This window comes from Heterocephalus glaber, unplaced genomic scaffold, assembly GCF_053883595.1.
Source record: "Heterocephalus glaber isolate CG9 unplaced genomic scaffold, H.glaber_assembly_v1.0 deba00001457, whole genome shotgun sequence".
In the NCBI taxonomy this organism is placed as follows: domain Eukaryota; kingdom Metazoa; phylum Chordata; class Mammalia; order Rodentia; family Bathyergidae; genus Heterocephalus; species Heterocephalus glaber.
In genome coordinates this window covers 46,521,935-46,537,618 of record NW_028258305.1, presented here as the reverse complement: position 1 = coordinate 46,537,618, position 15,684 = coordinate 46,521,935, and the positions used below count along the sequence as shown (strand labels likewise).

At 50.5% G+C, this 15,684-nt stretch overlaps 1 protein-coding gene across 2 annotated transcripts in view; it reads right to left on the bottom strand.

The window, feature by feature from the left end:
• Window positions 1-5,573: 5,573 nt before the first annotated feature.
• The window catches only part of Ldah (lipid droplet associated hydrolase), a 112,489-nt gene continuing 102,378 nt past the window's right edge, over window positions 5,574-15,684 (bottom strand). For both annotated transcript variants that reach the window (XM_004839069.4, XM_004839068.4), the window contains one exon: window positions 5,574-7,447. In XM_004839069.4, the coding sequence (XP_004839126.3) occupies window positions 7,256-7,447 (192 nt within the window). In that variant the 3' untranslated portion in view covers window positions 5,574-7,255. The remainder of the gene's footprint in view (window positions 7,448-15,684) is intronic.

Genomic DNA, 15,684 nt, shown 5'->3' with positions numbered 1-15,684 from the left:
ATGTGCAGTCTGTGGCCTGCCCTTTCCGCAGGTGACCACAGGGGATTCTGCTAAGTTTGGGAATGTTTATAAATAAAGAAGCAGGTTCTTTCACTGTGAAGTTTGATGTCAAACTCCGGCACTGCTTACGAAGTGATGCTGTTGAAGCAGGCCCTGGGTGGGCAGCAAAATTCTGCACGTGCTGAGTGCCCTGCAGCTTAAAAAGCAAACGTAATGACTCCAGGACTATGATTTTAAGGGCATGGCAGAACTCAAAGTGACAGTAATGCCATCAAGTCTCAATTACACACTGTTCCTCAGCAGCTAAAGACAAAATTAATTATTTTTAGGGGGAAGTTCCTTTCATTCTGCAGCGACACCAACTTTCTCAGCTTGGCTTGGGAGTAAGGAGAAGACAGAGGGAGGATGGGGAGGATTTACAGACTCACTTGATGCAATGGAATCTCCTTGTTGCCATCTTTCCACTCTGATTTGGCCAGAGCAGAACTCTGAGGCTTGCAAGCTGCAGGTTGGCTGTCGCCTGCTGTCCAGCCTGGCCTTTGGGGCCACCGTGGCTGACATCCTGAAGTGCTGTCCCTGACCAGGCCACCCCACAGGGGAGCCTTCGAGGGCAGGTATAAATCCGTGTGCATATGTATTTCAAGTTTAAACAGATTGTACATACTGAAATGTAAATGGCTTGTAAAACAGCAGACTCTATTTTTCCTGTCTGTTACATAGCAGTATATATTTTTGTTAAACATGCTGTATCCTCATCATTAACCATTCTAATGTTTTGTACAGAAGCGCTGATTAAATATTTTATTCAGAAAGCTGCTCCTGACTGGTCTTTCTGCCTTTGTGATCTGGCCTTTCTGTTTCAGTGCCGTCCTGCCCTGCAGTTGAGAACAGCAGCCAAGCTTTTGGGGACCAGGAATGGCTGCAGTGAAGCAGGGGCAGCCACACAGGCCTGGCCCTGCTGGTCTGTATGCCGACCACCTCAGTGTCTCAGTCGGGGGGCGGAGGCCCCGCAGGGAGCTGCTGCCCCCTGGGTCTCGATGCTGTGAGATGGCAAAGGACACCCTGTGCGGCCCCACATGGCACAGGAAGGTAAAAAACCAACCTGGGTTCAGGGGAGAAGAGGGCCAAAATGCAGAGACATAGTCTCTGGGAGGTGAGCGTCACAGCTGTAGAGCGAGCGTTCACTGCCGACCCGGGAGGAAGGGGAAGGCTTCCGGTCTCTCTATGCTCCCCACCGCGGTAGGACCGACTTGCTCTAGGAAGTGTGGGCCCTCCCCTGGACTCCCAAGGTGTGAAGTCAGCTGGAGCAGCTTCCTGGGCAGGACGAGTGACAGGTTTCCGAGAAACCAGCTCAGTCTGATGCTGAGCTTGATGGGCCACTTCTGTGTAGCCCTGCCTGAGACAAGGACGTGATGCCGCGGGGACCCCTCGGCATCTCTCGCACACAGAGCCCCTGGTTGTCCCCACGCTAACACCCGACTCCCCAGCAGGGGGAGGAGAAAGCTGGTGCGTTGCCCCTTCAGGGTTTCTGGGCAGGGGTTAGTGACAGCTGCAGTTGTGGGGAGCTGGCAGCCCTGTCCTCACTAAGGACATCCTGAGGGTTTCTTTCTTGGGTTAATGAGGCTGTCATGTGACCGCTGCCTCGTCAGTGATGGCGCACGCGTCCACTCCGAATCCTGTGTTCCTGCGGTGTTAACCCAAGTCCCCGCGGTCATGTGGATTTCTCTCTGGTAAATGATGTTCTTGTTCTGCTCCTGAATTTCATTACTACTAAATGAAGAATGTTTTACTGGAAGAAGAGTTGTGCTTCCCTTTTAACTGAGTCATTTGGCAGGTACAATAAATGCACGAGCTGTGACCCTGCCATGGAAAAGTGTAGTCTTGTCATGCTTTATTACAGTTGTAGGGCAGTTTTTCCTTTTTTCAGTCTGTGATTGGCCTGTCCCGGCCTTCTGTAGCTAGTGATCTCCATGTTCAGTAAAGAAAGGGCAGCTACAGGGAGAAAGGAAACTCAGCAGCAGCATTTAACATTTTATCCTGTTTTCCAAACACTGGTGAGATCAAGACTAAGGGCATGCAGTGCAGTGACTGATGCCAGGGGCGTCTACGGTTCTCTTCTTCCTCTCTGGCCCTGCTAGTCCCCAGGCTGCCCCTGAAGTCTGCTCATCTTCATGCAGGCCAAGGTGAAAATGCAGCTGAGGGTGGTTCCCAGTGGGGTTCTGGCTCCATGGGGCCCGTGTCCCCGGACCTACATTCATCTGCTGGGGAGGAACTCGTCCCCTGGGACACGTCACCACTGCTCAGCCGTCAACTGTGAGGCTGTAGGCGTCTGCTGAGCCCTAATCACATGCAGGTGCACAGGCCTTCGGCAGTGGCCACTAGGAGAAAGCCCAGATGTGCTGCAGAGCCAGAGCTGGGTGGATTTGCAGAGGCGGGACTCTGGTTACTCTGTGAGGGAGGGAGACCCTGCAGGTGCGCGCACACCCGTAGCTGTCAAGGACGCCCAGTCACAGGGTCACATTCCCATGGCAGGGAAGAGGAATTTTCCCATAGACTAACCCAGCAAGGAAATCTGTCCCCATATGAGGTGGTGAGCGCGGGCCCCTTTGCCAGAATGTGTGAGGGATGCCACACAGAATGAGAATGCTCTGCCACCCTGGGGCGATCGCGTGCATTGTTGCTGGATCCCCATTTCAGGTGCTGCACAGTTAGCACCCGACACTTAGTAAGCTACGTGCCCCGCAGTTGCTGACACCGAGGCTCTGATCGCAGGAGAGCGGAAGGGGCAGTCGCAGCCATACCGGAGGCGAGGAGTGGCCCCAGGGTGTGGCAGCCTGCTCTTTTGTTATCCCCTGGTGTCACGGACCAGTTGATGCCCTTGAGTCTGTCTGACCTCCTGTGCTATGCGCTGCTGGGAGAATACCACAGGGCCAAACAGCAAGTGCCCATGCCTGCTTCCCCAGACACAGCCGGCGTAGAGATGAGGCCCTCAGATCTCCTGCTGGTCTGACCAAGCGAGGATCTGCATTTATACAATACTCCTGTGGCAGGCCCTGTTCTCTGAGCCTTGTGAGTGCAGAGGCAACACAGGGACAGGGACAAGTCCATCTTCCAGGAACTCTCCTTCGGGACAGGAAGGAGTGTTGGTGGGCACAAGGATGCACAGGCTGCCAAGGGTGTATCGCCGGGCATGCGCTGAGAGCTCCCATAGGCTTCGTGGGAGCTGGGAGGGAGGCGCTTCTCTGGGAAGCAGGAGCAGCTGGCGTCCTGGGCCCAGCCTCGGGTGGGGTAAGGCGGGCACTCTCACAGCTGAGCAGTGAGTCCGCTCACTGCTCACATGATGTCTGGAGAAGCCCCAGGAGGCCACGCAGGGTGGCAAAAGTGCCAGCCTGTGGTTGCAGCCACGGCACGGATGCCCAGCACACGGGTGAAGCTCTTGCCTCAGAAAGCTCTGCTTCTTTCAGAACAACTCCTGTTACTCATCATCTGCTCTTCACTTCCTGTCAGTCACCCCTCACTGGCCTTCATGTGACTTTCTCAGCCCCCACTGTTAGGTTTGCCTGCTGCAGCCTCCAGGAGGCAGCAGGATGCAGAGGAAAAAGGAGAGGAAGCCAGGACTCTGGAGTGGAAGCTGGAGCGGGAGTCTCACTGTGTCACCTAATAGCTGCAGGACCCTGAGCGCAGCGCGTCCTTTGCACCTAGCAGCAGGCTGTCCACTGGGCAGTCAGAACCCCCAGGAGTGGGCGACAGTGACAATGCAGGGGATTTGTATCTGACTCCTCTATTCCAAACCATCCAAGTTCCACCTGTCCTTCTGGGCCTAGGCGCAGCCACCTCCTGCTTTGTCCCCCGGAGCTTGCTCTTCATAACTGTGCCAACCAGTGCCCAGTCACACTAAGCGACACACCACTCTTGCTTGGAGACAGCTTTGGGCTGGTGGGAGTGGCCAGACCAAGTCCCACAGCTGTTTCCCCAGACTAAAGTGACCACTTGCACACATGTATGGGGCACAGGCAGGACTCACAGTCCCCTTGCAAAGCAACGACGACACTCAAGCTTTTCTGCCCCCTGCTCAGGAGGGCTCGGCTCAAGGCCTCAGAGATGTACTTGTTCACAAAGTGCACTTAGCTCTAGCCTGACCCTTCCTCTAGTTCCTCTTCTCAGGGAAGGAGCAACCCGTATGTCCCCACCTCTTCTGCCTGCAAGAGAAGGCAGGAACAAGGATGCCCCAAGCTTCCGGCATCATTTCTAAGTCAAATGCGAAAGCACCAGGCATCTGTGGGAAGCTGAATGGCTCGAGGCCGGGAAGCTGCACCAAGTGAGCAGGGTCGCCCTGTCACCTTTCGAGAGAAACAGAAATGCTACAGCGAAAGGAATCAAGCACAGCTGGGTGAGACAGTGCCAGCTGGTGTGGGGTCTTACAGGAGCCATCGTACCGGGCAGTGTGGAGAACCCACGGCACGTACCTCACCACTGAACCTCTCCACGGCTGCTGCAGAGACGCTAAATGCTACCTGTGTGACCTCATTGTTTCTCCATTAAAAACAAGACAAAAAATCCTCCCCACAAACAAAAACCTAAGGTAAGTAAAGATGTTCTCCCAGTTTTCCATCTGAGGGGCTGAGCTCGGGGAGGTGTGGTCTTTATGCAGCATCACAAACCTACTAAATGGCAGGTCTGGGATATGGACTCAGGTGTCCATTTACTGTCTAGAAGGAATTTATTTTCTGGAAAAGAAACACTGAGAGGCAGATGCAAGAGAAAGCATGGTGTTTTTTTAAAAAAAAGAATTATCTGTATAAATTCCAAAACCATCTTGCAATTCCAAAAAGTTTCCAAGAACACAGAACATTATCTTCTCCTGAAGCACTGGAGAGTAAACTGGCACGGCCCCTAGAGGCCCTCCTCCTCCTCCTCCTTCTCCTCCGTGCAACTGCTGAAGTCAGAAAATTAACATTGGGATCCTATGCCCAGCTGATCCTCAGGCTCCACCCAAACTGTGCAAATTTATTTGATAACAAAAACATCGGTTTCAGACCCAGCTGTTGTGTTAAGTTGCCGTATTTCTTTAGTCCCACAATCCAGGACTGTCTTAGTGTAATACAGCGTATGCTGAAGAAAGACCATGCCATGGTGGAGTGGAGCGAAGATGGCAAGAGGGCCCTGCAGTCCTGCACACCAGGCCGTGGTGGCTGCGGGGGACCCTCTGGGGTGTCTCTTGGGCCCCAGTGCGGACGGGGAGCAAGCGTGGCTCAAGCCAAGGGCGGCCCTCGATGCTTTTCGCTCAGCACTAGCTGGTTCTAGGAGGAGTTCCATGTTCGACAAAGCCCATCATGTGCTGACGAACACACAGGCAGAGCTGCTTCTGGAAAGAGGGTCTCATCCACTGTCTATCAGCTTTTGTCTTCTGTGTCATTCCAAGCAAAGGGAGCTTAGGCCTCCTGAAATCGGCCCCTTCCCTCTCTAAAAGAAGCAACATGAAAGCAGCCTTCCACATTAACCAGAGCCTAACTCAGCCACCTGCTCAGACCATCCCGCTCCCGTCCCCAACACACGGATCAGGCCAGACAGAATCCTAAGTGCTGCTAAAGCATTTATTTCAAAAATTCACTTGGTGTTTAGATGACAAACAGGAACTAAGAGCGAGTATCATTTTTAAACTCTAAAAAACAAAACTTCCCATGTGCAGATTTTTTAAATACAGAGGAATGTTATAAAATAGCATCTAGAAAGCCAGCTGTGGGTGTTATTTCCTTCCAGTAGGTGTGATTTTACCAGTACTTGCTCCTGTGCCTAATTGTGTGCTGGTGGCAGCTCCTCCCTGCGAGCAGAAGAGCGCGAGTCTGGCTTCGTTCGAATGCCAGCTCTCCAGAAGGCCTCGCCATGCAGATGTCCATGGGACCACATGCAGCCCCGTCCCTCTGGCCTGGTCCTTCCCTGTGGACAGCACTCCTCCTCTGGGGCTCAGCCTTTCGCCTTTGAGAGGTCATCACCAAAGGACAGCATACCAGAGGTGAGTCTTCCATCAGGGGCTTTAGGTCGAGAGGAAGGGCAGCACTGCACTGTCCCTGAGGAATGATAATGTCCGGGGGTGCTTGTGAAGGAGAAAATGGAATGCTTCAACGCATCCTCAACTGTCTCTGCAGCTGGTGGGACTTACCGGCCCCTACGATTTCAAGATTGAGTCAGTTCCGGGAAGGCAGCCGCACTGGCAGCCCACTCTCCGCCAGAGAAGATGCTGCCTCTCCACAGGGCTCAGTGTGTCCAGGGAAGGAAAATGCACGCCACCTCATGGCTCACTTGGGTGCACTGGCAAAACAATTTCTTTCCAACAAATAAAGTTAAGGCAAGTGGAGAAAAAAACTGTGTTCATATTCTACTTGGCAACTTAAAACACCTTTCCAAAAATTATGTACTAGAGACTTTCAGAAGAATCACAAGTAGCTAAGAATATTACTGTCATCAACGGCTGGCGTAGTACTTAGCTCACAGCCACCCTTCAGGAGTTCACTGCGAGTTAGAAGGAGCAACTGCAGGTGTCCCGTCTGAGCAGGGACAGCTGGGGCCTCCTCTTGCTGGCTCTGGAGGAGAGACACTTGCAGGGAGCCCACTGCCCGCAGGCTACAGTCTGCACACGGCCTGCTGCTGCCCCGCAGCAAGGGGCAGAGCGGGGCCCTCAGTGGCTCTCCCTGCGGGTCGGTGAGTGCCGTCTGGGGAACTTTACTTCTGGTCTAATGCAGGCAGGTCACGAGTCACATTGAGGGTCTCAGCCACGGCCTGTGCAGCGCTGCTCTGGGAGGATTTTGATCTTTCACCCTCGAAGGAAACCCAGGTCCACCACCAGTCGCCACTGCTCATCACTTCCTGCTCCCGGAGATGAGCGTGTCCTTGCTGCCATCTCACACGCCTCACACTCACTGATCTCTTTCACTTGTTTTAGTCAGTACAGCATCATTTCCCCCAGGGAGCCTCGATTCAAATCACTTTGGTTTTCTTTCGTCGGCAAGGATCCTGCTGACTAACTCACACTGTAGGGTGTCACTGGGCTTCTTGTGCAGAGAAGTCTTCATTCAGATCACAGATGCAATTGTTCACCAACTGTTCACTGCAGCCTGTAGCATGGGGAGCTGGTAGCTCTTAAGGCAAGAGGTTTTTAACTTTTCTTTTCTAATATCAAAACTAAAGTTACCTACTAAACACAGTACACCTACTGACCCAGGGACTGGCTGCAGGTGCTTGTTTCTTGCATCGGTATTTATATTTTAGACAGGTTATCCTTTACCCAGGTAGCAATCATGTCAGCGATGTCTTGGCTAAAACGGAAGACAAAGGCATGAGGTATATTTTTCTCGCAGAGTCGAATATCTCCTTCTGGAAAATCTTTCTTTATGTCCTCATAGTACTTTGTTGGACACCAAGAGTCTGAAGTTCCATAGTAAAACGTAAGCTGAAAGACAAGACAGAATGTCCCATTAGGAAACACTTCCTCCTTCACACACAGGTATGATCCCGGTGGCTACAGTTCTTCGATGCAGCACTTTACCTGGACCCACCTGTCTCGGGGCTTCCTCACGGAGGCTGCAGGATCACAGCTCATGGAGCTGCAGTACAAGGATCGGATGGAAAGAAACCCGTGTAGGGAGGCCCTTGTGTAGCAGATCTCCAGCAAAGTCATGTGTGCTAGGGCTGAGAGGGACAGGTGAGGATGAGGAAGAGTTAATACAGCACAGCCATGGTGAACATTTAATAAAGTTAATGTTTTTGCACAGACACATGGCAGGCATATGGAACATGTTTGTTGAATGAATGGTAAATCCGACTCAGGATTTTCAATGTAGCTGATAAAATGTGATCAGTATTCCAAGAGAGTTAATGACATTTCTAAGAAAATGTTCCACACAACAGGAGAGTATATTGAATTCAGTAGGAGGTACTGTAATCACACTTCAGGTGACAACAGGAAGGCTGAACGGAGACAGAGCATTCTTTGTCACATTATTATGACCTTTATCTTCCTATATCTGAATATGATCCATAGGAATATTGCCTATATAGGTCGTATGGCTATATATAGGATAGGTATCATATACATGTAGTTGTAGGCTGCTGTGCTTCACTGAAAAATTTCTATGCTGTAGTTCTGCATTTTTTTTTAAAAGGCAACAAAAGTGAAAGCTTATATTCAGAAGGGCAGACAGTGTTAATCCCACAGCACCTAAGGCCTGGGTTTTAAGGACCCTATGCCATCTGTCATCACTGCAGAAGTCATGCCCGGCCTCAGCTGGAAGCAGGGGACTCGGAGCGTCTGTGACACACTGGCCTCGCTTTCTCCCCCAAACCCTTCACCACCTAGGCGTCAGTCTGTCCAGGGACATTTCTCCTGTGGTGGGACCTGGCAAAGAGGGTAAATGAGATGGGATCACTGCCCAGGGCCACCCAAAGCCAGGTGAGGGGAGACAGCGGAGGACGGTCCCTCAGAGAGAGCCGAGCCCCAGTGGAGCCTGCGAGCTGGGGGAGGACACTGTAGGGAGCACACCCAGCAAAGTCACCGGCACGAAAGAGCGTGGCACCTGGGGGAGCTGGCAGGTCGGGTGAGGTCAGAGTGGGCAGCAGAGGGAGAGTGCACCGAGCACTCTGAGGAGGAGGCACTGTCTTCTGAGGCTCGGGAGCTAACGGAGGAGCTCATACAACAGAGTGGCACCATCAGGTCTCCGTGTCAGGGACGTGGACCAGACAGCCCAGAGGGGTCAGGCGGCGAGGCAAGGCAGCTTGGGAAATGGTGTCGGGTGCTCTCTGGATGTGTTACTACATCCATCGTTAAATCCATGCTCTGGATACGAGACAGGTGAAACTGCCCTTATAAAAAAACTGGCCTTCACTAAAATAACAGTACCACTTAACCAAGATTTATAGAGAGACAGTTAAAAATATTTTTTTTTGGAGACAGGGTCTCACTTTGTTCAAGGCTGGCCTTGAACTCCAGGTTCTTCTGCCTCAGCTGCCGGGAGTGCCACCACGCCCACCTTAAAATAAACCCTTAAAGAGAAAAACAATGTGGTATTCCAGAGAGTAGGTCATTAACAACCCAAATCTGCTGATTTCATTCTGAATCACTTCGCAGAGATTGTCCTGGGTCTGTTTTGAATGTTGCAGGGAGCTGTGGCTCACAGATGTCACTTATTTTATTCTTCCCATCTCTCCAGTTTTGCTCATTCCAGCCACTTCTAAGGACTCGAAAGCCCCTAAGACCAAAATTTACTTTGGCCTGGTCTTAGATGGGTATGCATTTGTTCTGCCCAGCAGTTGCTGGTTCTTTCGCGCTGTGACCTCTCTGCCAGAGTTGGTCACTTCAGCCAGTCATGGAAACGAGCTTTTCCCAGGCCCTGTCAGCAACAACCCTGCTTCAGCTCCCCCTAGAAAACCTGCTCTAAGTACAAGCCACCTGCAAGTATTAATATTCATTACCTAGCGAGAGGGTTACTAACTTCGGTTCTCCCTGAACCACTTCCTACACTTGACCACAGGAAATTGGTGAAGTGACATTCAGGAAGTGTCACGGGCAGTCACTATGCATGTTGTTCAGCATTTCCCCAGGGCAGGAAACGGGGCTGAGAAACCCAGAAACCCAGGCTTGGAAGGTGGCCCAGGTCTGTTCCTCTGCTCCAGGGCTCTAGCCCAGAGCCCCCCGGGCACGGAGGAACCTCGCTGGGACACTCCCACCAGTACACACTACAGTGGCAAGTCTAGGGAAAACTGATGTGGGAGAGTCAGCCAGAGGACAGCAGGCAGAAGAGGACCCGCCTTACAGTCTCCTTGACAACAGTGTCACCGTTACACTTGCTGCTCCTTTCTGCCTGACGTTTCAAGGACTATTTCTATGAAGAACCTAGCACTTCCTGAGTGAGGCAATTAAAGCTTGGAATGTCTCCAATCAGAAGCCAGCCTGGTGAGTCCTCAGTATCAGAAAAGTCACTGCTTCCCTCATGCAGGAAGATTCTGACAGGAAGCTGAGCAGGGTGAACCACACAGGGCCCCTGTACCCACCGCAGTGTGAAGAGACAGTTCATGTCCAGGTAATGATGGGCACACAGCACCCATGGATATACCAGCAACCTCACCCAAAAGTAGTGTTCAAGACAGGGTAACAGTGAGGATTCCACATTTCCCTTACGTTCATCTGAGTTTATTTTTCAGTTCTCTATGACTGACAAGTTACATCAAGTCTTTTAAAAACTTTGCTTTGCTTAGCTTTCAAAGTTCTTCAGGCTGTATTCACGGAAGGCCTCTCTATGAAAATCTTGGCTTATAAGTGTGCCATGTGGTTATCTAATACGTTTATGAACACTGGCTTGAAGTATTTCTTGGTCCCTATAGATTATAAATGACAGGTCACACATCTGATCGACCAGAGGACTCTGCACCTGGAACCCTAAACAGGAAAATGAAAAAGTATGGTGTGTGTGGAGGGAGTGGTGGGGAACAGGGCAAGGGAAGCAGAGAGCGAGAACTAACTGGACACCAAAGCACAGTGGTCGAGAGGGAAGCACGACTATCCTGGCACGGAGACACGAATGGCGACGCCTCACCGTGAACTGTCAGAAACTGGGGATGAGGTGCAGAGCTCTGTGCAACACACCTCTCACACATCAGCTCGGTGCACTCGGGCAACAATGCTCTGAGGTATCTCACTCCTATTTTACAGAAAAGAAAACTGGTTTAGTGAAACTGACTGGCTAAGTTCGAGCAGTGAGTGAGCTGGTGCCAAGCCCCAGGCCACTCGGGTATCCCTGGTGAGCTGTACTGCCCGGAGTGAAGGGAGGCAGCTGCATCCGGGGAGTTACGGCTTTTTGCTCAGTGCACTCACAGCTGTGACATCTGAGCTCCGCAGCGCTGAGGTAGGTACTTCTGCAAAAAGGGTGCCTGGGGCTGTTGTGCTGTGAGGCAAGGCAAACAGCAGGCCCGCACTGGCAAGAGCTGCTGAAGAGCACGATGCACGTGCTCTGGGAGGAGCTCTGTCTCCTCTGCCTGACCTTGAGAGGTCAAGGAAAAGGATGCCATGCGCCTCCAACCAGATGAGGGAGTGTGTGTGTGTGTGTGTGTGTGTGTGTGTGTGTGAAAGACGCAAAAGGTCTGACACAAAACAGCCTGTTGCTTACCAAGGGATCACTCAGTATCCCACACGGAAGCCTCTGGTCAGCTTTTCATTCTTGTAACAAATGCCTGTGACAGTCAACCTACACAGAGGCAAGGCTCAGAGGCTCCCAGTTTCAGAGGTTCCAGTCCATGGCTGATCGGCCCTGCTGCTCTGGGCCTGTGGTGAGGCAGCACACATGGCAGGGAGTGTGTGGCAGAGGAAGCTGTTCAGCTCATAGTGGGCAGAAAGTGAAAGGAGAGACAGGATGGGCCGGGACTCCCGTTCCCCTTTTGAGGGCACACCTTGAATGACAGGCCCCGTCTCAGCCCTAACAGCACCAAGCTGGGGACCATGCCTTTCACACATGGGCCTCTCAGAGACATTCTAGACCCAAGCTAAGGCACGCCCCGCCCCATCTCCCAGCTGGGTTTCCTAGCCTGCCTTCATCTCCCTGTGTTCATCCCCTCCCAGCTTTCTAGGGCTCAGGATACAAACTCTTAGGTCCTCCAGTGCATCTCCATTGCCGGGACAACCCGGAACAGGCTGGATGACAGCATCAGGTTCCTGCTTCTCCCCTCCTGCTGGAGCCCTACACGCTTAGGCCTGACCCTGCAGTGTTAAAGGTGACCTGTTCTGTAACATGAACATCTCCTTTCAGTTACTCAGGTAGCTACAAAAGCTTTATAATTTCACTACGGTCTTTCTGAGCAAACTAAGCAACTTAAAGAAATGGAGATGTTTAGGACATTTAATTTTCAATTTATCTTGTTTCTTTTCTTCTATCTCTTTCCGACTCAGTTATCATTCCTTTATTTATTTATTTATTTATTTATTTATTTATTTATTTATTTTTGGTACCGGGGATCGAACTTGGGTCCTTGTGCTTGCACAGCAGGCAGCAAAACCACTGAGCTAAATCCCCGGCCCTCAATTATCATTCTTGAGAAAATGAGAATTAAAAGAAAATGGAGCTGAAAACACAATACTTCCTGCCCATGTGACCTTCTGCCGGCATCTGGGGGGCAGCTGAAATGGAGGTGCCCGCCAGGGATGTAGCTCAGGGGCCCCAAACCTGCCAGGGAAGAGCAAGGTCCTGAGCTTGATCCCTGGTACAGTTAAAAAACCAAAAAAAGAAATGGAGGTGCCAAAGGAGCAGGAGTTGATCCCAGGGGCCCGCCCGGCCCACCCTCTGGAGGCTGAGCGGCGGTGCACACACAGTGGGGCTCTCTCCTTCCGGGACGCTGGTGCACACAGGGCCACAACCCCTCCTCCCATGTGAAGTCACCAAGCCACCCAGTGACTGGTTTCCTCTCTGCTGACCCACAGCAGTGACTTTCCTCTGATGAGGAAGCCAAGGGAGGCATTGGGAGCCAATTTATCAGCTTTATTTCTGTTCCTCTCTGATTATGTATCGGAAGAAAGTGGCAGATGAAATAGCTGTACTTCACTAACTGTGAAACAGCCAAGTCCAACTCATCAGACTTCTCCCACTTGGGTACCAGGCCCGAGTTCTGGTAAAAGTTAAGTGCAGCCGTGCCTTCGCTCACCCTGGTTCCGTAAGACAGCTCATCTTAGGGGGAATGGTGGCTGTGATCTCAGGCAGGACTGGCCATTCCAGGGTCCCTCATACTTGGTATCCCTAACATCACTCGTTGCGTGATGGAAATAATCTGGGAAGGGAGTGTGCATGGGGTGGAAAAGTTAGCCAAATGGTCTTTTTAGAAAGCACCGAGGCGCATCTAGGCTCCAGTTAACTTTATAACAGCAATAACGAAGACTCAATGTCTGACACTGATGTGCAGTCTGAGTCATAGGATTATACTTCTGGAATGACTATAGAATAGATTCTAGTATTAAACGAATTTTACTGATGGAGAAGGAGGCACAGTGAGGTGTAGGAGCCTCAGGTCATATCACGAAGCAAGTGCCAGAGCTGGAGTCTGAGCCTAGGCTGCGACACTGAGGACTCTGCTCTCCAACACATTCACCTTTCAATCAGGCCCCCTGAAGAACGCCAGGGTGTGTTAACACAATTGCCTCAAGTCAAGCTCACAAGGTCAAAATGGTCAAGATAAAAACAAACCTATCTGTTTCCAGGATGATTATGATACTCTAGATAGGCTTCAATTCAACTGGCAGAACTAACACCATCCATTCAGACCGAGGCTTGGGGGAAAGGCAGTTCTGGTCAGCCGGTCCATGGAGCACTTCCTTCGCTCCGGCACGCGGGATGTGTGCATGTCAGGATTTGCATGCCCATTCTGCAAAGGGTGGCATGAGAGCTGTCTGCAAAGGCAGCAAGCACCTCTGGCTAAGGCATGCCAAGGAGGACGGGGGAAGGCCAGGGAAGACGAGGCATCACCTTGCAGGCAGCCCTTCCACGGTGGCCCACCTTCCTCTGAAAGCTGCACCTCACTTGTTCTCTTTGTGAACAGTCTCAGCCTCCTATGGGTTGACAGGGATGCTTGGATTCAGTCTGGAAGTAGCACACACCAGCTGTTTCCATAAGCGCGAGCCAAAGATGGTCATGGGAGTTTAGAATTTCTCTCCTAAGTGAGCTTCACATTAAAACTTCAAGCTCACAACCAGACACGAACTCATTTTTCTGTGAGTGAGACATGCATCTCCTTGTAGTCTCCAACAATGGCAGCACAAAGGGTGCTGACCTCTGGGTGGCCTTGGACACACTGAATGCCTGATAAGCACAGCAGCCCCCAGAAGCCCCCATACATGTTGGGACCGGAGTGTCAAAAATGTACAGTGGAATCTCTTCCTTTGCTTTATTCTACCCTGGTTCTCATCTATATGGATCCCCTCCATTCTCATCTTTTCATTGGCTCTTCTTTTCCTCCCAAACCTTTAAGCTGGATTCTCCAAGGATCACTCCTTTGACATCTCTCCTTACAATTTGTAGTTTGCCACTATCCATGCTCGTGGCTGCATCTGCCTGCCTGTCACATTCAAATCCAAACTGAGCCCGGACTTCTCTTTTAAGCTGCACTCCATCCACCCAGCTACCTTCCAAATGCATACCCATTTAGACATCCCACAGGTACCCTAACACAAGTACTGTGTCGCAATGAAACTACTTTCTCTAAACCCCCACAACGTAGCGATGCTTCTCTTCCTGCACTTTTCCTGATCACCAAACCCAAACACAGAGAAACAACCTTAGATTTCTCCATCTCCATTTTCTCATATCTTGTTTGTACAAGGCCTTTGATTCTACCTCTTAAATCATTCCATTTCCAATTCCACTCCTTTCATTCTTATAAAGGTTTTATCAATAGTCTTCACCTAAAATTTCACTATTTCCCAATATTCTGCCACACATTTCCCCCCAAATAATGCCTCTCTCTTTTGTTAACTTCACCACATTCTCAGGGCTAACCTGAGTGGGTACCTCTGAACTGGCTGTTCTGATTAGCCAGTAACTGTACTGTAAGGCTGCCAAACATTCTGAGTATCACCCTGGTTGTTATCCCTTTGCTTAAAACTCTTCAGTGGCTCTTGAACAACTGAATTTCTTAGTGCAGTTTATCATGGCTTGCTCTGAGGCCAGTGCCTAAGCTGCTGCACCAGCTCCCTAACCTCGGGTCTGCATACCTGTGCAGGTCCACGGGTGGGAGTGAGGGCTACATAAACTTGGGGGAAATTACACCTTTATTTTTGTTAATCCTAAACTATAATATAATTTAATATTTCCTTCAGTCATCAATACAGGCAACAACAAGCCATGTAATTAGTAATGCTTATGTTTTATCATCTATAAAATTATGGAATTTTGGAAAAATAGTAAATTTGTTGTGAATAACTAAAATTTAATTATACTCATCACTATAAATTTACAATAATTCTGACTGTTAATTATTATTTAATGTATTAATAAGGATGTACATATTATTGTATCATGAATTATTTTAAAAAATATTTAGATAATTGTATTTCAACAGTTTTGACTTCTTTTGTAATCTTGTGTATTAATGTACTAACCATTTTCCTGAGAAAGGGTTCATACACTTTACAGGAGACCCAAAGAGATCCATGCACAGGAGTTCTGGAATCAATACTCTGCAGGCTTCACCATCCGGCTCTGTGCCCACCCATCTGCTGTACATCTATCTATCGCCTGCTCATCAGGTTCTGTGAACTATGTCTCCGAGAATCCCAGGGCAGAGCGACACAGCCCCTCACCTCACAGTAGAGCAGAGGGAAGGTGGAGGATTTAACACAGTGACATATGCAGCACTGGGACTTTACCCAGGAACCATGTCGGCCAAGAGGGGTGGCACCTTTCCCAAGCCCTGGGGCTGGCAAAGGCCTCTCTGGAGACACCTGGAGCCGAGTTCAGGGGTCAGCAGAACTGAGTCAGGTGAAGAAATGCCATGACCTATGGTACCACAAGCCACGGAGACTCTTTTGGAAAAATATGTGGGTCTCACACGTTTCCTCCAGGAAAGAGCAGTAACTGCCCGGTGCTGGAGCACCGCGAAGAGACACAAGTGTCTGTCAGGTATGGGGTGCAGGCTCCCAGCCTCAGGAAGAAGAGG